The sequence below is a fragment of the Eretmochelys imbricata genome, chromosome 11 (genome assembly GCF_965152235.1).
Source record: "Eretmochelys imbricata isolate rEreImb1 chromosome 11, rEreImb1.hap1, whole genome shotgun sequence".
NCBI classification, from domain to species: domain Eukaryota; kingdom Metazoa; phylum Chordata; order Testudines; family Cheloniidae; genus Eretmochelys; species Eretmochelys imbricata.
The window spans coordinates 20,894,622-20,914,732 of NC_135582.1; the positions used below are offsets into that span (position 1 = coordinate 20,894,622).

Below are 20,111 nucleotides of genomic sequence, written 5' to 3' on the forward strand. Positions count from 1 at the left end.
GACTTAACCTAGTGTAACTCTACTGGTCTATGGATTTACCCCTGATTTACACCAGTGCAAGTGAAAGGAGAATTAGGCCCTTCATAACTATTATTAGGAACCCAAGGTGGAACAGCAAACGTGGTAAAGTGCTTTTTAAACTCTTTATTATGTGAAATATTTTAGACTAAAATCCCTGTTACAGCTAACGTGTCATTGCCTGATTTCACCGATGACAATTTGTATAATTATCCAATAATTATAATTACTCAAATAGGCCATGAAAAGTTTAAAAAAAAATTCTAGCAGTGAATTGAACATCTCAGTCTAAACTTGCTAAATTAAATATCTGTGTTTCAGCAAAGGACAGAAGGGCTTTTGAAAACAACTTTTAATATAATAAAAATTGTCTCATAACAGCTAGGTGACACTACTAGTTAACAGAACTGCTTCTCCCCATCCAGGATTGTTTAAATCTGGATTGAATTGATTGCAGGTGAAATTATTTTGATTACAATAGATATCTCTCTGTAACACAAGCTCCCCATGAAGTCTGGCAGAATTAGTTTGTCTGACTCAAATGCAGGTAGCATAATTATGAGAAGAAACTAGCAAAAGTGTCTAGATTTAACCACGGTTATAAATGACTCACCTTTATAAGAATTTAAATAAACACATTCATATTTCTTAATGTGAATTCTTATTCAAGAAAAGATTCAAAACACCAAGGCTGTTTACAAGCTATATTTAATATGGGGCTATTATAGCTGGCAGTGTTTATTCTTTCAGTACTATTTAGCATCACTAATGGTTCTTTGTTTATAAAAGTTATGAACCTAATTTAACTTTTAAAGTCTGATTTTTGTGCTGTGGAAGGCCATTAATTTATATACATATCAATTTGTTCATGTCTTGCACTGGTGTCTGGTTGTGGTGCTTTTGTTTCTGTTTTTGTTGTTGTTGTTGTTGGAACTAGACCAGGGTTGCTATGTAAGCCATTAAATGTATTGCTCAAAGATTGTTCTGTAATGAACTCCATCTTTCAGCGTACAAATGAACCAAGGAATCAGTCTCAGAAAGGCAGAACACCATGAAAAAGACCATGAAATAAACCTCCATATACTTTAAAATTTCATATTCTTTAATATTCTTTTTTGTGAAAAGATATTATTATGGGTCTGTCCATCAGTATAGAAATTACTCAATGCTTGAACTGGATGTGCATATAGGTGTCTGTGCCTTTACCCCAAGTTCATTCTGCTGTTAGGTGGAAAAAATACTGAGTAAAAGTTGGAGCAGTTTTCTCTGTTTCCCCCGGCCCCGCAGGTTGTGCCAACTTTATGGCATTTGACCTGCAATATATACATCATATATTCAAGCTTTTTAATGTCGGTATTTAAGGAATTAAGTACACTAGTTCTAGTGTTACCCTGGGTTTTCAGAACCCCCAACAGGGGCCACTTAATGATTTCACTACAGGCGGTGTAAGGAATAAATCAACAGGAGCACAGCACTTCTGTCTGATAAGATTCATGCAAGTAAGCGTGCTCTATCTAAAACTGCAGTTTATTAGATTTAAGCAGACACAAACATAAATAATAGGTTTAGAACATCCCAGATATTTACCTAACATCTGGAACGGTGTTGAGTAATTAACAGCAGGTTTACAGTGGCCAGTTGCTCACCCACCGGGGAGAAAGGATGTCAGGAAAAAGTCTCTCAAGATGGCTTCAGAGGACTGCTCCAAAGTACACTCTATTAGCTAATAATCTTTTATATAACTTCTACAAAACACATAGGTCATTATGACCCGACTGTATCTTTACTTTTCTAACTTTCAATAAACTTTTAACATCAGAGGCATCTAGACTCAAGGTTTTTCCAATCACCAACGTTTTTAGTATCAATTGTTTACTTGTTTATTCCCTTCTCCCATTCTGATTAGCAGAAACTGTAGCTAGTTTTGACCTTGCTTCTGAAAGCCTGTCTCCAAATTAACCCTTAACTATGTGGTGTTCTATTTCATTAATTCAGGGTGGCTGAATGCACGAAATATGGTTGAAATTAGCTTGATCACATTCTGGGGTATACACACCCCTCAAATCCAGGGCAGTACTAGAAGCAGGAAAACTCACCCCAAAAGAGATGCCTACCTCTGCCCCTAGAATGGAGGCATCAGTCTCAGCCCATCTCAGGCGTAGGTGTCAAGCAGAGCATGCAGGGGGAACTGGGCCCTCCCTCTCCAGCAAGGCCCACCCAAGGGCCCTATGGGAAGCATCACCAGCTGAGTCATAGAATCATAGAATATCAGGGTTTGAAGGGACCTCAGGAGGTCATCTAGTCCAACCCCCTGCTCAAAGCAGGACCAATCCCCAACTAAATCATCCCAGCCAGGGCTTTGTTAAGCCTGATCTTAAAAACCTCTCAGGAAGGAGATTCCACCACCTCCCTAGGTAACGCATTCCAGTGCTTCACCACCCTCTTAGTGAAAAAGTTTTTCCTAATATCCAACCTAAATCTCCCCCACTGAAACTTGAGACCATTACTCCTTGTTCTGTCATCTGCTACCACTGAGAACAGTCTAGATCCATCCTCTTTGGAACCCCCTTTGAGGTAGTTGAAAGCAGCTATCAAATCCCCCCTCACTCTTCTCTTCTGCAGACTAAATAATCCCAGTCCCCTCAGCCTCTCCTCATAAGTCATGTGCTCCAGCCTCCTAATCATTTTTGTTGCCCTCCGCTGGACTCTTTCCAATTTTTTCACATCCTTCTTGTAGTGTGGGGCCCAAAACTGGACACAGTACTCCAGATGAGGCCTCACCAATGCCGAATAGAGGGCAATGATCACGTCCCTTGATCTGCTGGCAATGTTCCTACTTATACAGCCCAAAATGCTGTTAGCCTTCTTGGCAACAAGGGCACGCTGTTGACTCATATCCAGCTTCTCATCCACTGTAGGTTCTTTTCTGCAGAACTGCTGCCTAGCCACTCGGTCCCTCGTCTGTAGCAGTGCATGGGATTCTTCCATCCTAAGTACAGGACTCTACACTTGTCCTTGTTGAACCTCATCAGATTTCTTTTGGCCCAATCCTCCAATTTGTCTAGATCCCTCTATATCCTATCCCTACCCTCCAGCATATCTACCACTCCTCCCAATTTAGTGTCATCTGCAAACTTGTGTCATCTGCAATCAACGCCATCCTCCAGATCATTAATGAAGATATTGAAGAAAACCAGCCCCAGGATCGACCCTTGGGGCACTCCATTTGATACCAGCTGCCAACTAGACATGGAGCCATTGTTCACTACCCATTGAGCCCGATGATCTAGCCAGCTTTCTATCCACCTTATAGTCCATTCACCTTCTATACCAGGTGTGATCACTTTGAGTAGTTGGTCATGCAGTTTGGGTTGTGCAACAGCCTGGCAACCTTCCAGCATTTCATAAATGCCATCTTTAGGGACATGTTGGATCAATTTGTTATTATTTACATGGATGACATCCTAATTTTCTCTTAAAGTCAGGCTATCCACAATCATCACATGTGCACTTTCTTGGAGACACACTGCCAAAACCACCACAAGTTTAATAAAGCCACAGTAGAATTCTTGGGCTATATCATCTCGCCTGAGGGATTTACTATGGACCTGCACAAGGTGGCAATAAATCCGACTGAATCATACCCGAGGATGTACATGGGGTGCAGTAATTCTCCAGGTTCACCAATTTCTATAGGCAATTTGTAAAAGGATTCCCTCGCATGGTTACTCCCATAATGGTGTGCATACAAAAGGGGTTGTCTTGTCCATAGAGGATTAGTCAGCCTTTGATTAATTGAAGAGGTCATTCACCTCGGCATCCATCCTGATTCACCCACCAAGCTATTTACAACTGAGGCTGATGTCTCAAATTTTGCCATAGGTACTGTATTGTTTCAACACACAAGTCCCACAACCAACTCCATCCTTGTGCCTTTTATTCTATTCTATTCTTTTATTTTAGTGACAGAGGATGTGGAAAAAGCTAATGTACTCAATGCTTTTTTTGCCTCTGTTTTCACTAACAAGGTCAGCTCCCAGACTGCTGTGCTGGGCATCACAAAATGGGGAAGAGATGGCCAGCCCTCTGTGGAGATAGAGGTGGTTAGGGACTATTTAGAAAAGCTGGACGTGCACAAGTCCATGGGGCCGGATGAGTTGCATCCGAGAGTGCTGAAGGAATTGGCGGCTGTGATTGCAGAGCCATTGGCCATTATCTTTGAAAACTCGTGGCGAACGGGGGAAGTCCCGGATGACTGGAAAAAGGCTAATGTAGTGCCAATCTTTAAAAAAGGGAAGAAGGAGGATCCTGGGAACTACAGGCCAGTCAGCCTCACCTCAGTCCCTGAAAAAATCATGGAGCAGGTCCTCAAAGAATCAATCCTGAAGCACTTGCATGAGAGGAAAGTGATCAGGAACTGCCAACATGGATTCACCAAGGGAAGGTCATGCCTGACTAATCTAATCGCCTTTTATGATGAGATTACTGGTTCTGTGGATGAAGGGAAAGCAGTGGATGTATTGTTTCTTGACTTTAGCAAAGCTTTTGACACGGTCTCCCACAGTATTCTTGTCAGCAAGTTAAGGAAGTATGGGCTGGATGAATGCACTATAAGGTGGGTAGAAAGCTGGCTAGATTGTCGGGCTCAACGGGTAGTGATCAATGGCTCCATGTCTAGTTGGCAGCCGGTATCAAGTGGAGTGCCCCAAGGGTCGGTCCTGGGGCCGGTTTTGTTCAATATCTTCATAAATGATCTGGAGGATGGTGTGGATTGCACTCTCAGCAAATTTGCGGATGATACTAAACTGGGAGGAGTGGTAGATACGCTGGAGGGGAGGGATAGGATACAGAAGGACCTAGACAAATTGGAGGATTGGGCCAAAAGAAATCTGATGAGGTTCAGTAAGGATAAGTGCAGGGTCCTGCACTTAGGATCCAAGAATCCAATGCACAGCTACAGACTAGGGACCGAATGGCTAGGCAGCAGTTCTGCGGAAAAGGACCTAGGGGTGACAGTGGACGAGAAGCTGGATATGAGTCAGCAGTGTGCCCTTGTTGCCAAGAAGGCCAATGGCATTTTGGGATGTATAAGTAGGGGCATAGCGAGCAGATCAAGGGACGTGATCGTTCCCCTCTATTCGACATTGGTGAGGCCTCATCTGGAGTACTGTGTCCAGTTTTGGGCCCCACACTACAAGAAGGATGTGGATAAATTGGAGAGAGTCCAGTGAAGGGCAACAAAAATGATTAGGGGTCTAGAACACATGACTTATGAGGAGAGGCTGAGGGAGCTGGGATTGTTTAGCCTGCAGAAGAGAAGAATGAGGGGGGATTTGATAGCTGCTTTCAACTACCTGAAAGGGGGTTCCAAAGAGGATGGCTCTAGACTGTTCTCAATGGTAGCTGATGACAGAACGAGGAGTAATGGTCTCAAGTTGCAGTGGGGGAGGTTTAGATTGGATATTAGGAAAAACTTTTTCACTAAGAGGGTGGTGAAACACTGGAATGCGTTACCTAGAGAGGTGGTAGAATCTCCTTCCTTAGAGGTTTTTAAGGTCAGGCTTGACAAAGCCCTGGCTGGGATGATTTAACTGGGAATTGGTCCTGCTTCGAGCAGGGGGTTGGACTAGATGACCTTCAGGGGTCCCTTCAAACCCTGATATTCTATGATTCTATGATTCTATGATTCTCAGAAGCTAACCCTATCGGAAAAAATATGTTTGGGACAAGGCACTACTAGCTATAAATGTAGCTTTCAAGAAGCTGTGCCAAGAAGGAGCCTGATTCCCAGTCCAAGTCCTGATGGACCACTAGAATCTGGACTACCTCTGGACTGCTAGACACCTTAACCACCACCAGCTCTGCTGGTCCCTCTTCTTCACTCACTTTGACTTTGTGGTAAACTATCACCCAGGGGATGAGAAATGGAAAAGCATTCAGTACATTAGCTTTTTCCACACCCTCTGTCACTAGGTTGCCTCCCCCATTCAGTAAGGGGCCCACACTTTCCTTGACCTTCTTCTTGTTGCTAACATACCTCAAGAAACCCTTCTTGTTACTCTCAACATCCCTTGCTAGCTGCAACTCCAAGTGTGATTTGGCCTTCCTGATTTCACTCCTGCATGCCTGAGCAATATTTTTATACTCCTCCCTGGTCATTTGTCCAATCTTCCACTTCTTGTAAGCTTCTTTTTTGTGTTTAAGATCAGCAAGGATTTCACTGTTAAGCCAAGCTGGTCGCCTACCATATCTGCCATATTTTCTATACATTGGGATGGTTTGTTCCTGCAACCTCAATAAGGATTTTTTAAAATACAGACAGCTCTCCTGGACTCCTTTCCCCCTCATGTTATTCTCCCAGGGGATCCTGCCTATCAATTCTCTGAGGGAGTCAAAGTCTGCTTTTCTGAAGTCCAGGGTCCGTATTCTGATGCTTTCCTTTCTTCCTTGTGTCAGGATCCTGAACTTGACCATCTCATGCTCACTGCCACACAGGTCCCCATCCACTTTTGCTTCTCCTACTAATTCTTCCCTGTTTGTGAACAGCAGGTCAAGAAGAGCTCTGCCTCTAGTTGGTTCCTCCAGCACTTGCACCAGGAAATTGTCCCCTACACTTTCCAAAAACTTCCTGGATTGTCTGTGCACTGCTGTATTAATCTCCAAACAGATATCAGGGTGATTGAAGTCCCCCATGAGAACCAGGGCCTGTGATCTATTAACTTCTGTAAGTTGCCTGAAGAAAGCCTCGTTCATCTTATCCCTCTGGTCTGGTGATCTATAGCAGACTCCCACCACGACATCACCCTTGTTGCTCACACTTCTAAACTTAATTCAGAGACTCACAGGTTTTTCTGCAGTTTCATACTGGAGCTCTGAGCAGTCATACTGTTCTCTTTCATACAATGCAACTCCCCCACCTTTTCTGCCTTGCCTATCTTTCCTGAACAGATTATATCCATCTATGACAGTACTTCAGTCATGTGAGTTATCCCACCAAGTCTCTGTTATTCACAATCACTTCCTTCATGTGGAAGATCAAAGTCTACTGCTTTGGACTACTTCCTACCTCTGTTCTCTTTCAGCTCAGGGCATGGTCCCATACAGTCCAAATAACCATGAGCTGAACAGAGTTCAGATGATCAGAGCCCCACAGGGACTGCCAGTTCTCAAAAAGGGTGAGGGGTTTGGAAAAAGCACTGCCCGTTGGCCTCACGGTCCCATCCCACTTTCAACCTTCCATGTGACTTTTCAGGCAAAGGCCTGTCTTCCCTCCAATCCGTTCACTCTCTCCCATTTGCCTGGGCTTCTAAGCTCCTTTTAGCCTGCTCCTCCAGATGGAGCATGCTCTACAGGCCTAGGAGTCTGGGGCTACCTGGACCCAGCATTGTCCTTTAACCCCTTCAAGCCCAGTGTGGTGTTTGGTATACCTAGGGTTACATAGTCTTTATTTTCCCGGACATGTCCAGCTTTTTGGTTCTTAAATTGCCATCCGGGAGGAATTTTTAAATATCTAAAAACGTCCGGGATTTTGCCATTATTATTTTTCCCCAAAGAAGAGTTGATCATTCAAGAAAGAGAGTGAATGTCGATCATTCGAGAAAGAAAGTGAATGCTGATCACTCGAGAGAGTGCCTGCTTTCCCCCCCAGCTCCCAGCACTTGCGCTGCGAAACAGCCATTTTGCACGGTTGGGAGGGAGTGTGGGGAGAGGGAACGCTGTGCACTCAGGGGAGGAGGTGGGGCCAGGGCAGGGATTTGGGGTAGGGGTCCAATGGGGCAGGGAGGGGGGTGGAGTTGGGGTGGGGATTTTGGGGAAGGGGTTGGAATGGGGGTGGGGAAGGGGTGGAGTTGAGGCGGGGCCAGGGGCTGGGGGGGGGCACGAGCAAATACTCCCCTTCTCCCCCATGGAGAGTCCTCTTTTTTGAATGTTCAAATATGGTAACTCTAGTATACCCCATCACATATCATTAATGAAAATGTGAAGAAAATAAGTATAGTGGAAGTATAGTATATTTATGTGAATAGCATCTAATAGAGATGTTAGAGGTTCTGACCTTGACAAATAGTATTTAATAATCCTGCTTTAAAATGCAATCCCATTTAAGCAACTTCTCTTACATTAGATGTAAGTGCTGCCAGTGGGGAATACAGTTAATAAACGCTGAACAAAAATTCTACAAGAGGATTCAGTTCCTCTGAATGTTTGATCTTGTTTGCTGAGTTCAGGAAAGCATTACCGTATCTCCCAATCTGAAATTAACTCCATCCATCTCCATGTAAGAGAATGTCTGCAGAGTTGTGTCAAAGAATCTGTTCTTTCATGCTGGATATGGAAAGGCGTGACCAAACCACCACGTACTGCAAAGGCTGATTTGAGGCTGGATGATGGTAAGTACATTTGAGATGGACACTGGCTCTCACAACCTCAGGAGTAATTACTGGTTGTAAAGTCAGGTTTGGGAGTTTTCCTGGAGAGAAAAGGGATAAATAGCATAACTGCTCTTTCATCAACTAGTAATGAACATAACTAAATACGCCAATAATATTACATTGCTATTTTCTTTCAATTCCATTATTTTGATATAAATAGGAAGAAAAATAGTATTTTTACTACAGTGAAAATAAAGAATGTAGCTAATCTAAAAATAATTAACAATTGCTCTTACAGTTCTTGTATTTTTCCTGTAAGTTTGTTCTGTATATGAAAAGAATATGTCTGAATACAAATCATACATTTGCTATTAGTTAATTTTATTTAATTACCCTGGCAAATACCTTCAACTTCAGATTCCCCAGGAACACAGGCCTTTGGTTTCAACTCTGCAACAGCTAAAGAAATGGTGTGTGAATTTACTATACTACAGAGATGAGTTGGTATATAAATACTTCTTCCCCACTGGCCCTCAAAGAACACCTAACTCGTAGCCCCATATAATGAAGAACACTTCTATGGTATTCTAAGATGTATTTGGCACTCTACCAATAGATAGAATAATATGGAACATGTTGGTGCCCACACTGGCTCACTCCCACTACACTCTGGATAATTACCTCTGTTCTAAAAGCTATTTTGCCTTCTATATGCTTCAGTAAATAATTTGAGTCTAAAACCTTGCCTGTAAACCTTATGTTAAGAGTGGAAACAAAAAGTGTAATACTGGGAGTCAATACGTTATCCTTCCATTGCTAGAGGCCTGGGTTCAAATGGAACACAGAACTATTTCAGATATTTTGAAGGGACTAAATTAAGGAACTTTTTGGAGGAATGTTTTGGGAGCCTGTGACATTAACCCCCCTGTATTCACACCATACCAACTACTGTAAAAATCTTTGTACAAAATATGCCTTGTGAGGTATTATTTGAAAACTAATAAGTCACAGATCATTAATATTCTTGTATGATGTACGTACACAGTGGGTATTAACAGTTATGGAGATACGCTAGAATTATGATTAAAGTGTGTTTAAACCAGGCATGTCAGGGGGAGTTCATAAACTGGTCTGCCTTAGACAAAGGAATGTGTATTTGATGCTCTGACCAGCCCAATCTTTAGGCAAAGACAATGTAAGTCCACTTTTACATATTAGGCAAAGAAAAGCTATTAAGCTAAAAAGTGGGGGAAGAAAAAGCATGGAGCATCTTTAACTACCAGACTCCATGTTGCCTTTCTCATAGCTTGCCTTTGAGAGGTAACCTTGAGAAGAATCCATTTCAAAGATTTACTGGTCTATAATGATGTGCGGGAGGGGCAGGCTGAACCTCAAGTGATAAGCAATTGAATCAACTGATTGTATACAATATTACTGTATTATAAAAATGTACAGAGTGAGGGATTTTTCTGAAAGCTAAGGGTACACTGGTGACTGATATCATTGTGAAATGTATGTATTAACATTATATGAGGAAATATGGACACTTAATGATACGTTTTTATATTTGTGGTTAAATAGGGAGAAACAGGTTCCATACCAGATAGGAGTGAAATCAGCTATTTATCTGTCTCCTATGTAAATGAAGCATGGTGGAATCAAAACAATTGAAGCCCCATTTACATGCAGGGGGGTGGGAAGAACAGCATCAGGTCATCCTGCCTCTTGAAACAAAGTCACTGAACTTTGGAAGATATAAGCAAAAATGGGAGCCACCCTTGGCACCTATTCCTAGACAGACACAAGGGAACATAGCTCTTGGAAGCTGAAAAAGATGGCTTCTTCAACTGGGGTAATAGGGGGGAGGGTATTGATGTCTCTGGGAACTGAGTATAGGTGAGAAAAAAGATCTTGAAGAAAGCCTGTACCTTGCTCGATTAAGTTTTAGATTTTAGGTGCGCGTTTTCACTTTCATTTGCTTGTAACCCTTTCTAACTTTATCTCTTAGATTTAACTCACTTAAAATCCACTTTTGTTAATTAATTTGTTTTACTATTAATGTAAACCACACGTGCCATGTTTGAATTAAAGGGACTGTTAACTCCAGTTAATGTGGCAAGCTGGTGGCCACATTACAGCATACATGGTTTTGGGAAAATTGAGTCATAGGAGTATGTTGGGGTCACCCTGCAAGCAGTAATCAAGGCTGGTGGAAGCCAACATGGGGCTGGGGAGCTGTAGACAGGCTACTGGGGTCAGAGCTGCTGAACCAGGACTGTTTTATATATTAAGAGTTTTATATATTAAGGCCACAGATGTTAAAACATAATAGCACATAGAAACTCAGGGTGTGACCTGCATGCTAGTAGGCTGATAGTGAGCATCCCAGGTTGGGAGCTACAGCAGCAAAGCATTGTAAGGCATCCAGGGTTGCAAGGCAAGTGGTGACATAACCCTTTACTGGCCTGATTGCACCCCAAACCCTGTGACTGAGCCCAAGAGATTAAAACATGAAAGAGTTATATCAGAATGAAGAATCGGTATGTTAACATCTGGTTAGGGCAAAAAACATGAGGTAGAAAAGGGAACAGCAATTTCTTAAAATAGGGAGTCAGTAGCTAGAGGCTAGTCCATTTATGAACTAAGGGAAGCTGCCTCAAAGTGTGGCTCAGATCATGACTTCCTGCAGAAAATGATACAAGGGTTTGAGTTTAGGAAACCAACCCATGGGAGGGTGAGAGCAGGAAAAGCCTCTCTACTCACACACATACCTTTCCCAGCCATGTCCACTTCCTGAACTTAAGAAGGTCCAATCACATGGAGTTTCTGAGTTTTTCATGCTGAATGTGGAAAGTACTGAATAGTTTTTATAGTGTTTGGCAGGAGAGTCATTAGCTCTACAACTCTTCCTCAGAAAGAATTTTTGACACATAGAGTGGGTTTTTCCCCCTCCATGGCAAAACCCTGAATTACGGTTACCACCTGTTCAGTTTTTATTACTCCTTATCCAGTCTTTTGGATCTTTTTCTGTGTTTGCAATGAACTGTCACCTACAGTGTGAGAGTGTTATTCATGTATCTCCCACGCAGCTGGGCTTGTTGACTTCAGGATCTCTGATTAGTGACCTTGTGAGTCTCCCTGTGTGAAGGCAGTGTACTAATCATGAATCCAGACACATGAGAATGGCTGAAATACAGGACTGCTACTGTAGTGTGTAGAGGAATGAAGTGCAAAACCTGCAACCTAGAGGGAAAGGAGAATAGTGCAAACTTCCCTCCATCCCAACTGGAAAGCTGGGTTAATTCTCCCAGGCAATGACGATGGTTTGCCATTGCTGGTGACAGTTTAACAGGAAGGCTAGCAAATTGAGTTAGCTGGTAAGGGTGCTTGATATTTTTTTGAGAGGGGGAATGGCTCTTAAATTATTAAAAATTACTTTTGACATAATTTTTCATTTTTCAGAAAACTTCAACCATAAGTTTTTAATCTTTATTCTTAAAAAATTTCTTTTCAAAATAGAGGGAGAAATCCTACTTTATCTCAGTTTTTTTTATACCCTCCTCTCCTTTTTCCAGTGGTAAGGTAAAAAAAGAGTTGCTGAAAGTGAGAAAACAAAACTACTTTCTTCTGAGTGGAAAAAGTTGGAATAAGTTGTTTTTTTTTAAAAAAGAAAATGAGAGTGAGCATTTTTTCTCCCATTTTCTACTTTTTTCCCCTTAAAAAAACTGGAAAAAATAAAAATATGAACATTTTTAATAAAATGTTTTTCTAAAGGATACAGCATTTTTCATTTCATTTAGAAAATTCCATTTGGAATATTTTCATCATCATCATCAAAAAAAAAAAAGAGAGATGTCTTTATATTGTGCCTAACCATAAGTGGTAATCCTAGTTTCCCAATGTGTCATGTTCATGAGAGCTAATATGCAAAAAAATGCTGAAATGAAAGTATAAAGGTATATTTCCCTTTGAGAAAGGAGAACCATTTCTATCTGAATCTATATGCACCTGAACACTTTAAAAGTTCAGAAGGTGTAAGTGCGTGAGCAATTGCTTTCTGCTATTCCTTTGTTTCCTAGCTACAGAACAGCGGTTAGAGCTCTTATAGTAGGCTGGAAATTATTTCTAACTAGAGTAATTACATAAATGTCATGAAAAGCTGCTATCTTATCAGATTTTTCTTTTCTTTTCTTTTCTTTTCTTTTCTTTTCTTTTCTTTTCTTTTCAGGGATCCAGATTTATCTTTTTTGGAATACTGGATTACTTAAGATAAGAGCAAGTCTTAGATACACTACCTGCAAAGAAACAGAAACCAAAAAAATAAAAAATAAAAAATAAAAAAAATGCCAGCTTCACCACTTCAAACCAAAATGGAGACAAAGACAGTAGTAAAGTTTATGTGTGAACTGTAAGCAAGCTAAGTACACTTCAGTACTATACACCAGATTACATTTAGCACTGGTAATAACAGCTATTCCTCAGGAACACATTGGAGTGCTGCAGATTTATTCGCGACACAGTCTGCATCTTACTAGGAGCAATGCTTGATTTGTAAGGTCACTAAGATGTGTATTACAATACCAAGACCTTTGAACACGTAGCAAGAGAGGCACATACCATGTTATTGATAAACCTTACTAAACCTACCTTCTGCACAATAGCCCATGCATCCTTGAGTAGGTTGCAAGAGATAAACAAAGAATTCTCCACAGTTTCTAACTGAGATAGGTATCCGGAACAAACAACAGTCTTTGGTGCTTCCAAAGAAGAATTGCCAGGTAGCACAAGCCATTAGCTTCTTTTTTCTCCCAGGTAGTGGGAGAGATTCAGATTTTAGTGAAAGCCACACTGGAGCTTGTGTGCCACATTTATTCATCTGAGGATAAACATAAAAGAAATAATTTATAGCAACCTGCAATATATTCGTTCAGTGCTTGTGTTAGCATTTTGTGTGTAATTGTTTAAAAACAGGATTATCAAATCATTCAAAACAGGAATTTACAAAAATTTGGGACACTAATTTGTATTTCATTGAGAGGGAAAATGACGTTAGATAGGGACCATCTCTAAAGCTGATGTTGGTCTGTATGCTTCAATTGTATGCAGTATTGGTGAACCTGTGTCGGTCCCAGGATATTAGAGAGACAAGGTGTGGGACGTAATATCTTTTATTGGACCAAAATTGGTGAGAGAGACAAACTTTTGAGCTTTTTCTTCTTCAGAAGAGTTCTGTATTGCCTGAAAGCTTGTCTTTCTCACGATCAGAAGTTGGGCCAATAAAAGATATTACTTGGCCCACCTTGTCTCTAGTAAGCACCAACACATTTACTAAAGCATTTTCTGTGTATGTTTACTTGAAAGAGAACGATAGTGTTTTAAATGGAGTCAGAAAAGAGAGTTCTCTGGTCTGCTAAATTAATTTTGTGCTGCATATGCTGCCCGTGCCAGCTGACACTCCACCCCCAATGCAAAAGGCAGGATGGGCACACTGAGGGAGGGCTGTAGGGTGTATCAGGGGCATGATGGAGCAGAACTCTACTATGTCTTCTCCCCCCACTGCCATAAGTTGTGGGCCGACCTTATACAGCAGCAGAAGTTGCTGCTGCTCTAACTTCTGCTGCCTCCCTGCAGCCTCCATTGTGCCTGAGTTCTTTCCTTTAGGCTGAAAGGTGGTTTGTATACAGTATCAGGTGTCTTCCATTTCTTGTGTATTGACTTTGAGCTTTCTGTGTGTAGTTTGAGTACATTAACTAAGACCTGAAAACATGAATATGGCCAATTACAAAACATATGTTGTTATAGGGCACTAGACCTTGGAGGGAGGTGGGCACATGCACACAGCAAAGTATTCCTGTTAAACTCCTTTAAAAGCAAGAGCTGTAGTTACAAGCACATGACTGAGCAAGCATGTAACATACAGAAAGCCAGTCATAAGATTTCTTTCCTTTTAGGCAGAGGCAGCAGACAAAAGAGATCTAGAATCAGGGAAGCCCTAGTATGGGTTGTTCTGTAATAGGAAGGGATCCTAAAAGGTAAGTGGTGTCCTCCCCCACTCCCAGCTGGTAGGATCTGGAAAGGCCTCAGGAGGTTAGTACCCAGTTGTTTGAATTCTGTGATGTTGTGTTTTTGGAAACAGAGCAAGTTCTGAAAACAAGGATGTGAAGAAACCTGTAGCTGGGACAATCTATTTCCATTCCCCCACTGGTGAGTCTTGCCTATGTATGTTTTACAAATGACAAACACAAAAGGGAGTCCAGGTCTTTCAACCATCTCAAACATCTAGAAATTTCCACGGAGGACTGAAGTCCATGTATGGTCTATGTAACTGATCTCTTTCTAACGTTCCTATCACCAGAAAATATAGGTGCCAACTGTACCATATTGATGATCACATTTCTTATTAACAGCTTACATTTTTATGCCACTTTTTATCCCAAAGGATCCACAAGCACTTTACAAACTATACAGTCAAAGTCATGTAAATGTTATTGACTTGCAGGGGGAGTGCGATCTTTTTTCTCTGTTAGGAGTTCAAGGAAATTCCCCTTTGCTTGCTAGTAACACATGCAGTTGATCAGAATTGTGTTTAAGCAAAAATTTCTCTGTCTATTTTGGAGGTAGAGTATGGTAGTTGTTTTAATTATGCACAGTGATATTACACACAATTTTGGATTGGAAGGGAAGAAAAAAAATTTCATATTGAAACAGAAAAGATAATTTAGGTAGGCAGTATATACTCACATATATTTGCATTTCCTGGGACATTAGGTTCGATATTGGTACACATGTGGCAAATGCTATGAGATCTCTAATGAGACAAGGTCATGAACTCAATTTTGTATTCCATCAAAAGGATATTATGTGAAGACATTGGCTTTGTGTGGACTCAGAGTGAAAAGTGGCACCTATAGAATGCCATATTATATCCAGCTGAACCTTAAGTTTGTTGTGAGGTTCGTGAGGCCTGAGGCTGCTTACTGTAAGCAACCCAATGAGTTCAGAGCCAAAACTGGCATTGGCTCAGCCTGTCAGCAGAATAAGATCTTAAAGTATGAATGTGAAGATTTTTGTTTTCTGGATGTTTCAAATTATTACCAAATGGTATTTTTAAAATAATTCATCAGTTACATTCTGTGCAAGTGAGAGTTTCTCTTTACTTTGTATTTCCCAAGTCAGGGATGGTGAACAATTCTACTTTAATCTGAGAGTTATATGAAGTTCCATGTAAAGTGAAACCGGTGATTTGGGGCTTTATCCCAGGGTTGAAACATGATTTTTAGAAAGTCATTTTCCACTGGTGCAGATTTTCTAGTTCCTGCTTAAGCAAAAACAGCTCTTTTGTAGCAAAAGTGGATCTTATGCATGACAGTACGGTGAGCTTTGAGGTCAAAGGATAAATTACGCTCACTTCAATACGTTTTTGCCTACTGAATCTTAACTGGCAGTCACACAGCCAAGAAGGCATAGCCAGGGAAAGGAAGGCTTCATGAGTGCTTGAAGAAAAATGGTTAGGAAAAAGTGGCCTGCTATATAGCATAGTTTCATTTTCCTTTGTTTCCAGTTATAATCATCATGCTTCAGACAGCAAAATTGTACTCGCTTCATGACCTTGCTAAGACACTTAGGTGCATAAATACCTTTGAGCAGTGATGAGCTGCCAAAATCTTAATGGGTTCCCTCCTCACCCCATGAGGGTGTTGTTGCCCACCCCCGCCCCCCAGGGACTCCTGCCCCATCCAACCACCCACGTTCCTTGAACCCCCCCCGGACCCCTGCCCCATCCACCCCCTCCCCTGTCCCCTGACTGCCCCCAGAACCGGGCAGGAGGGTCTCGTGGGCCACCGTAGTGGGTGCCCACCCCTAAGAGCCAGAGGCACCTGCCGGGGGGGCGAGGTGGGGAGTCCCGGAGGTGCTTACCTGGGGCAGCTCCCAGGAATCATCCGGCAGGTCCCTCTCGCTCCTAGGGGCGGGGGAGTATAGCTACGGGGGGAGAAGGGGGAGCGGCCACTCCCCCACTGATCACATCAAAGGTGGCGCCTTAGGCGCTGACTCCCTGGGTGCTCCAGGGCTGGAGCACCCACGGGGAAAATTTGGTGGGTGCAGAGCACCCACCGGCAGCTCCCCGCCCCACGCCCACCCCCAGCTCACCTCACCTCCACCTCCGCTCCGCCTCCTCTGCTGAATGCGCTGCCCCACTCTGCCCCCTTCCCCGGCTGAGCGGGAAGCCGCGGCCTGCTTCTCAGCCTTCTTGAGAAGCAGAGCGGGGCGACGCGTTCAGGGGAGGAGGAGGAGGCGGAGCGGAGGTGAGCTGGGGCCGGGGGTGGGGCAGGGCCACCAAATTTTACCCTTGGGTGGTCCAAGGCTGGAGCACCCATGGAGTCGGTGCCTAAGGCGCCACTTTTGGCTGGTTAAATTTAGAAGCCCTTTTAGAACCGGTTGTCCCTCGTGGAACAACCGGTTCTAAAAGGGCTTCTAAATTTAACAACCAGTTCTAGCGAACCAGTGAGAACCGGCTCCAGCTCACCACTGCCTTTGAGGATCTGGGCCTTAGGTCTTGATCTTCCTCTTACTCATGCAAGCTAGCCATTGACTTCAATGATATTACTAATGTGATGAAAGGTGGTGAGACTGGGCCTTTAGATTTTCTTTTCCTAAGTTTAAAATGAATGCAATTATTTATCTACCTCACAAGTGCAGAGATACCACAGAGATAAGTGCAGTGTAAGAACTAGCATCGACTAGAAAGAGCTGTTGTGAAGTTTAAAGAATATTGTAAAGCTATCATATTATTTATATGGTAAAGATCGTGAATAAAAGGTGCCAGATAAGGAGTGCAAAGTACTACTGTAAGCCTAAAGTCTGTGTCTCAGGAAAAGTATTATCTCTGTCAAGCTCTAAGGACTCTATGGTAACGTGTTTTCAGTTACAACACAAGGGCAAGGACAATGAACTGTGGCCCACTGTAAAAAAAGAGTGTAAGAAGAACAAGCCAAAATCGGTAAACCTAAAGCCAGTGGAATGAAAAATGGGAACAGCATGCTTAGCAGCAGTTTTCCCTCCTCTTTTTTTTTTTACCTTAGCAGCAGCCATACAACCGATTAGGAGCCTGTCGCCAGGATCTTCAGTCATCCCCTGAGGTAGACTCATGATCCAACTAACATGTCGCGTTTGCACTTACTCTAGCTTCTCAGATAATGAGGACTGTTTGGAGGCTAGGAAGGATGCTGTTGCAGGAAGTGTTCACAACACTGAAAACACTGATTATGTAGGGTTACTACAAGCTACAGTGTTGCTACGGTTTACTAACTGTGTTGTTGCTGAAAAAATACTATTGATCTTGTTATAATAATTAGATAATTTAACTCAGATAAATATTGTTGTGTCAAATGATAGTGATACATACATACAATATATTAAGTTTAGGTCATATTCTAGTGATTTTCCCTAGAATATCTTCTGTTGTTTAAACACATTAGAATGAATTATTTGAAGATCTGCCATATAAATTCATTTTTACATGTTTAAGTATAAGTGGCTACGATATGTCACTGGTGCTCCACTATGGAAGGATAGTCCTGTGGTTAAGGCACTGGCCTGGCTCATTTTCTTGGCAGCCTGACCTTGGGCAAGTCATTTAATCTTCTGGATGTTTAAAAAACAAAAGATGAAATGTGATCCATACAGAAAAGGAGTCTGTCTCCACAACTCGTAGGAAAATCAAACACCAAATTTATAAAATAGCATCTTATTTTTCTATCTTTTTCTTTACTATAACTTTGTGAGTAAAATTAATTCTCAAGAAAGTGTGGGAACTATAACAGTAACCTAAGCAAGTTATCATGTGGGTAAGCTTTTTGTTATAGCACAATTCTGTCTTGCAACATCCCTGGGCTTCTCCTGAGTGGAGACTGTAAGTCAAACACAGTTGAGCTAAATGGTTTGCTATTTTTGTGATGTGCACAAATTGGGAACTGGGATGAAACTATAGACTCATTTTACACATGATCAAAGCCAGAATTCAAGAAGACTGGTTATTCTAACAAACTGTGACTGGATCGTACATATGGGCAGAGTAAGGCCCAACTCCAACTTCAAGTACCTAAGTCCAGAATTTAGGCACCACTGAAATCCTTAAAACCCCTGCTCAGCTGCTGTCTAGCTCACCTACATTTTCACTGTAAAATTCCCCTACACACCTAATTTCTGCTTCTGGACATTGAATTGAGGCACACACTGCCTCAATCTAGGGTCCCAGATGCCTATCTCATGCTCAAACCCCAGTGTGATCCTCAAACCAGGTGAAGATGGCATTCCATTCTCACTCACTTTCTGGCCCAGTGCATATTTAATTTTTTGTACACAGTGGCACTCCTTCAACAAGTGTGATTCTCACACCAGAATAGTCCAGTGAGTAGGCCATGTTACTTGAGAGATGTGGGAAACCTAAGGTCAAATCCCTTCTCCTCATCAAAGGAGCAGGGGGGAATTGAACTAGGGTGTCCCACAACCCAGATGACTACCCTAACCACTGAGCTAAAGATTATAAGGAAGACTATTGCCTCTTCTTTTCTTTTCCCACCCCCAGTTATTTTGTGTGGCATTAGGTATGCTCTGAGAGTGCCTGCCAGACCAGGCCCAACAGGAAAGATTGGAAAGGAATATCTACTTTGAGGAAGCTGCCAGGGCTTAGATATGAAATAGGTGCCAGCCATCAATATGCATGCCTAGCGGCAGAAAGGTAGGTGCCTTGGTTATTTTAATGTCAGAAATGAGGGACTTTACACTTCTCCAGAATAAGACGGGAGTTGAGTGGGAGTTTTTGAGGATCTCAGTGGCATCTAAATGTTAGACTTAGATGCCTAAAGTGGGAGTTAGGTACCCAAGTAGTTTTGTGGATTGGGGGCTTACAGCCTTAGGCCCCAATCCTGCAATATAAGGGAGGCCTCCTCCTTCTCCCCACTCTCCTGCTGATTCATATGGAGTTAGGCATGTGCCACCACTGTTGTTGAAAGAAACAGCTTAAGCACCTCACTCCAGCCTGGGCCGATGTCCATGAGAGGGGACACAACACTCACAAAGTTGGCATCTGCTATTGGCTAGCTTACGTGGTGGCTCCTTGTCTAGTGTGCTGGATTTTATGGATTTCATTCTTAGGCATCTCTCTCTCCCCATGCACTGTAAAGAGAGCGTAGGTGCCTAACTCAGGGTTTATAGATTCCACTGGGTGCTTACAACTGGAAAATCCCCAGCTGCCCTGTTAGGATCTGGGGTGAAGATTACTGTGAGTTTACTGGAATCCTCTCAGTTGGCTATATAATTTTCAGTAATATACTAGACAATGAACCAAGAACAGGTGTATTTTTGATTAATGTCTTCATAGTAGATCACCTGCATTTGATTAATCAACTTTCAAATATTTACTGGGGCTTGCAGTGGTGAAACTTAATGCAATAAATTATTGGAGTAAACCACATTGGTATAACTCCCAATTTACATTAGTGCAATGCATCTGCATTAGGGATTTTGCAGTGGTGCAATTTACATCAATGAAAACTTCTCTAATGCAGCTAGGAAGCTTGGAGTATGTCAACAATAACCTCTCAAAATGATACCATTGGGAATCCATAACACAGTTGGCCAAATCCACTGACGGTCTTGACATCATGGACTTCAATGGGAGTTGTCAGTGCTCAGCACCTCTCATTTTTTCAGCTCAGTAACAAT

The 20,111-nt window shown here is 42.2% G+C and overlaps 1 protein-coding gene across 1 annotated transcript in view; it reads right to left on the bottom strand.

Annotated features, from left to right (window-relative positions):
- Nucleotides 1-20,111, bottom strand: part of LOC144272375 (von Willebrand factor D and EGF domain-containing protein-like) — a 218,268-nt gene that overhangs the window by 188,508 nt on the left and 9,649 nt on the right. The window contains 4 exon segments of the mRNA XM_077830375.1: nucleotides 8,255-8,321; nucleotides 8,323-8,518; nucleotides 8,781-8,837; nucleotides 13,035-13,263. Coding sequence (XP_077686501.1) covers nucleotides 8,255-8,321; nucleotides 8,323-8,518; nucleotides 8,781-8,837; nucleotides 13,035-13,263 — 549 coding nt within the window.